Source organism: Bison bison, unplaced genomic scaffold, assembly GCF_000754665.1.
Source record: "Bison bison bison isolate TAMUID 2011002044 unplaced genomic scaffold, Bison_UMD1.0 scf7180017864143, whole genome shotgun sequence".
In the NCBI taxonomy this organism is placed as follows: Eukaryota; Metazoa; Chordata; class Mammalia; order Artiodactyla; family Bovidae; genus Bison; species Bison bison.
In genome coordinates this window covers 6308455-6314219 of record NW_011494715.1, presented here as the reverse complement: position 1 = coordinate 6314219, position 5765 = coordinate 6308455, and the positions used below count along the sequence as shown (strand labels likewise).

Genomic DNA, 5765 nt, shown 5'->3' with positions numbered 1-5765 from the left:
CCATCTAGTCAAGGCTATGGTTTTTCCAGTGGTCATGTATGGATGTGAGAGTTGGACTGTGAAGAAGGCTGAGCACCGAAGAATTGATGCTTTTGAACTGTGGTGTTGGAGAAGACTCTTGAGAGTCCCTTGGACTGCAAGGAGAGCCAACCAGTCCATCCTAAAGGAGGTCAGTCCTGGGTATTTGGAAGGAATGATGCTAAAGCTGAAACTCCAGTACTTTGGCCACCTCATGCGAAGAGTTGACTCATTGGAAAAGACTCTGATGGTGGGAGGGATTGGGGGCAGGAGGAGAAGGGGACGACAGAGGATAAGATGGCTGGATGGCATCACCGACTTGATGGACATGAGTTTGAGTGAACTCCGGGAGTTGGTGATGGACAGGGAGGCCTGGCGTGCTGTGATTCATGGGGTCACAAAGAGTCCGACACGACTGAGTGACTGAACTGAACTGAACTGATCCAAGCCACTCAATTTCCAAAGGCAGGTAGTAGAGACAGAGGCATAAGAGACTTGCTGAAGTCAAGCAGGAGATTATTTAGTGCAGCTGATCTGGAACCTGTGTTTTTCAATTCTCAGCATTATTGTTCTTTGCTCGCTTTTACTTATATATATTTTTAATTGTTAAATATCATTGCACTGTATACAGTAAAAAACAAACACTCTCTCTTCTAGCAGACTTCCCTCCTACTCTTCCATGTTGTCCAACTTTTTAGGGGAAACCACTATTGATAGTTGGGCTTCTCTGGTGGCTCAACTGATAAAGAACCCACCTGCCAATTCAGGAGACATAAAGAGACATGGGTTTAATCCCTGGGATGGGAAGATTCCCTGGAAGAGGGCATGGCAACCCACTCTAAATATTCTTGCCTGGAAAATTCCATGGACAGAGGAGCCTGGAGGGCTACAGTCTATGGAGTTGCAAACAGTCGGACAAGACTGAGCACATGTGCACACACTATTAACAGTTTGCTGTATATATATGCAAATTCCATGTGTGTGTCTAAGTATTGATACATTCATTCACATACTTATGGGTATATACACGGGCCAAGATTTTTTTGGATATTATATTTAATTTTTATTGAATTATAATTGACATATAATATAATGGTAGTTTCAGGTGTACAACATAGTAATCTGACAGTTTTTTAAATTTTAATTATTTTTTTATTGAAGGATTTTGCTTTTCAGAATTTTGTTGTTTTCTGTCAAATCTCAACATGAATCAGCCACAGGTATACATATACCCACTCCCTTTTGAACCTCCCTCCCATTTCCCTCCCCATCCCACCCCTCTAGGTTGATACAGAGCCCCTGTTTGAGTTTCCTGAGCCTTACAGCAAATTCCCATTGCCTATCTATTTTATATGTGGCAGGCTAAGATTTTTGAAAATACTTTTACTACAAACTAGAACCTAACTAAACCAAAATAAAAATGAGGGAGGGAATAAAATGTGAGTTCTGAACCACAAAATAAATATCATTTCTAATAGAAATTGTTATTTCTCTCATCATTGCTCATCTAGAAATTATCATGAAATTTTTAAACATTTTTATTTATTTGACTGCACTGGGTCTTAGTTGTGCCATGTGGGTTCTTTAGCTGCAGCATGCAAACTCTTGCAGCATGTAGGATCTAGTTTCCTGAACACAGATGGAACCCAGGCCCCCTGCATTGGGAGCACAGACTCTGAGCCACTGGGCCACCAGGGAATTCCCTAGAAATTCTCATAAAATTTGACAAAAGCTATTCAGGCTTCCCAGGTGGCGCCAGTGTTAAGGAACTCACCTGCTGGGACTTCCTGGTGGTCCAGGGGCTGAGACTCCATGCTCCCAATGCAGGGGGCCTGGGTTTGATTTCTGGTCAGGGAACTAGATCCCACATGCTGCAACTAAGGATTCACATGCTTCAACAAAAATTGCAGCCAAATAAATTAAAAAAAGAAAACTCACCTGCTAATGCAGGCGATGTAAAGACCTGCATATAAAGGTCGATATAAATCAACCCAAGGATCAAACCGTGGGTTCATGAAGATCCCTTGGAGGAGGTCATGGCAACCTACTCCAGTATTCTTGCCCAGAGAATCCCACAGACAGAGGAGCCTGGCCGGCTATAGTCCGTGGGGTCTCCAAGAGTCGGACACAACTCAGTGACTAACACACATGACGGGTCCTCCGTGCTGTGCATGGGGGGTAGGGTGGAATTTATCCTTGGGAGCAGTCTGTTATCGGTTTTGCTTCATAGGATTAGTTTGGTATTTTAGAAAGATCGTTCTGGGACCAGAATAGAGGATGGATTAGAGACAGTGAAACCAGCTGAGGGGTTACTGCAATGTGCCAGGTGAAGGAGGGTGAGTGTGTGAACTGAGAACATGGAGCTGGATGTGCACAAGTCAAAGGAGAAGAGGGGTCTGGATGAAGAGACCTAGGAGGAAGACTCAGAACCTGAAAACCAATGGATATGGAGGTGAAGGGGAGCTGGTAGACACTCCTTCCTGGCCTTCTCATCTCCTAATTCTTTTAAAAAATATTTATTTATTTGGCTGCCCTGGGTCTTAGTTGCAGCACACAAGGTCTTTAGTTGCAGTATGTGGGACTGAATTCTCTGGCCAGTGATCGAACCTGGGCCCCAGCCCTGGGAGCAGAGTCTTAGCCCCTAGACAACCAGGGAAGTCCGTAAGATTTTTCTTTCTAAGCAGGAACTCTGTATCTCTTGCCAACTCTGGCCATGTAACTGGGGCTCAATTAAAGTTTTCTTTTTGTTCTAAATTTATTTCAATTAAAATTTTGAAGAAATCCTTCATTTTTTTTATCCACTACACAATCCTAAGCAATTCCTGTTCATGTTTTGACTACCAAATTTTTAATGCTTTTTTTCCCTTTAAAGCATGATTTCAACTAATAAAATAGTTATTACTCACCCGGTCATTCAAAAGCTGATGGTTTAGGGGTGTCCAGGTACTCATCTTTGTCTGCATTTTGGGACCATCTGTGTTTTTTGGAGGTGCAAATGCCATCATGAAACAACTGGATATTCTTCTGTAAGAAAAACTACACCTGCAGAAGAAATGAATCATACGATCTTCAGAATACTAAAAATACTAATACCATATAATCTTTTTTAGTACACTGGGACTAAAGCCTGGTGTACGAGGGACGAGGGGGAGAGTAACATTTACTGGGAGCATTTTCTATGTCAGGCACTTAACAGGTTTGCTCAATTAAAACCCATAACAATACGGTAAAGTGGTGGGTTTTAGATTATTTTACAGATGAAGAAAATGAGGCTCACTGAAGTTACACGCTTTGCCCAGAGTTATACAGACAGTAGGTGGTGAAACAGGGAATCAGACCCAGGTCTGTTGAACTCTGTTTGATTTTCATTGGATCAAGGGGGAAAAATCAGAATCACTCTTAGCTAAGAACATACCATATTGGTCAGAGAGGAGTATTAATAAAATCACAGTGCAATCTGAACTACTCCATCTTTGTCCCTTGTGACCTCCTTCTTCCTCTCTTACCTTTCTGACATCTAGCTAACAAGGGCTCTAGCTTGCTACCATATTTAAGAAGTATAATGGTACAATGGACAAGGCCAAGAATTTACATATGGACAGATTTGTGTTTATTGGGGAAAATACACTGGTTTTCGATGCCCAGTACTGTATATATCTGCCTTCATTTTTGTGGTCTCACGGCATGTGGGATCTTAGTTCCCCAATCAGAGATGGAACTCACATCCCTTGTATTGAAAACATTGAGTCTTAACCATGACTGTTGCTGTTCAGTCACTAAGTTGTGTCCAGCTCTTTGCAACTCCATGGACTGAAGTACACCAGGCTTCCCTGTCTTTCACTATCTCCCAGAGTTTGCTCAAACTCATGTCCATTGAGTTGGTGATACCATCCAACCATCTCATCCTCTCTTGCCTCCCTTCTCCTCTCGCCCTCAGTCTTTCCCAGCATCAAGGTCTTTTCCAAGGAGTCAGCTCTTCACATCAGGTGGCCAAAGTATTGGAGCTTCAGCTGCAGCATCAGTCCTTCCAATAAATATTCAGGGTTGATTTCCTTTAGGATTGACTCATTTGATCTCCATGCTGTCCAAGGGAGTCTCAAAGGTCTCCAGTACCACAATTAAAAAGCATCAATTTTTCAATGCTCAACCTTCTTTATGATCCAATTCTAACCACTGGACAGCCAGGGAAGTCCCTATGTCTGCCTTCATTAGATTAAAGCACTCTAATTTCCATGAGGGATTACTTTTCCCTCAGTGTTTAGGGTCTGCTGGGTTGGTTAATCAAGGTGGCCTCCCCTTGCCCAGTCATGAGACTAAGCTAGGCCAGGTAACTGATGCTGGCTTAGCCTTGCTTTACAGCCACGGTGATCATTCAAAGTACCGTAGATGCTCTGAGTAGTAGACTGTTAAGCTGTTCTTAGACTCCTCTTGTAGGGGCTTCCTACAAGTGGCCAAAGTATTGGAGCTTCAGCTTCAGTATCAGTCCCTCCAATGAATATTCAGGACTGATTTCCTTTAGGATTGACTTGGACAGGTACACACTGCTATATTTAAAGTGGATAATCTACAGGAACCCACGATACAGCACAGGGAACCGTGCTCAATGGCAGTCTGCCTGGAGGGGAGTCTGGGGGAGAATGGACACATGTATATGTATGGGTGAGACCCTTCATTGTTTATGTGAAACCACCACAACACTGTTAATTGGTTATACTCCAATACAAAATTAAAAGTTAAAAAAAAATAGCATTACCATAGACTTTCTTAGAACTTCTTGTTATTTACAGAGTTCTTCAAAGCCTGTCCTTGAAGGGGGCCCAACAAAATATTTTAAGGTGAAAAATACTGAAAGCAGATGGATGGCATTTTCACTATATATCCTCAGTGTTTCTGTTTTTTGTGCCTTCTTCCTCTCTGAAGGTATGTTTCACATCCAAAGCAGTGGTGCTGAGTTGGGGACTGCACAGGATTTGTCTGCCGACCCAGGGCTCCAAAAATTATAGCAGCAAATATAAGACAACTTTTAAAAAATATTTATTTTTATTTATTTATCTGGCTGAGCCAGGTCTTCATTAGGGCATGTGGGATCTAGTTCCCTGACCAGGGATAGAACCCAGGACCTCTGGACCACCAAAGAATTCACTTGGACAATTTTTTGATCCCACATGCCACAACTAACCTGGCACAGCCAAACAAATAAATAAATATTTTTTAAATTAAAAAAACCATTAGTTTTTGACTTACAGACAATTCCCCCAAATGCTAGATCTGAAATTTTGTGACTCTCACTTAACATGTAATATTCCCTCTCAGGCTTAAATCAGAGCTGAAGATAAAGCCAATGTTTTAAAACCTCAGGGTTTTAAACCATAGATAATATCTTTCTGCAGTTGCCTGCTGATACCATTCCACTGGAATAAGGGGGAATTAAGGAGGTTCAGATGAGCCCTCACATTCTTAGCTCCTAACAGCTAAGTTTCAAAGGTGTAAGAAATGATTTCATTACAGTATTATTAATTGGCTGCTATAAAAATACACATGAGCAGGCAAATACATAAAGCACGATCACTGAGTCTAGATCTGCACAGTTAAAAATCATATATTTCCTTTTTTATTGCTATTTATGCATGTTTGATCTTTCTTCTATTAAACGGATTGAAATTTTGTGTTTTTATTTTTTTAAATTTTATTTATTTGTTTAGGCTGAGCCACTTGGCTTGCAGAATCTTAGTTCCCCAACCAGGGAT

The 5765-nt window shown here is 41.6% G+C and overlaps 1 protein-coding gene across 1 annotated transcript in view; it reads right to left on the bottom strand.

The window, feature by feature from the left end:
• The window catches only part of FBXO16 (F-box protein 16), a 61915-nt gene that overhangs the window by 53095 nt on the left and 3055 nt on the right, over window positions 1-5765 (bottom strand). Inside the window, exon 2 of the mRNA XM_010840289.1 lies at window positions 2925-3060. Within this exon, the coding sequence (XP_010838591.1) occupies window positions 2925-3023 (99 nt within the window). The 5' untranslated portion in view covers window positions 3024-3060. The remainder of the gene's footprint in view (window positions 1-2924; window positions 3061-5765) is intronic.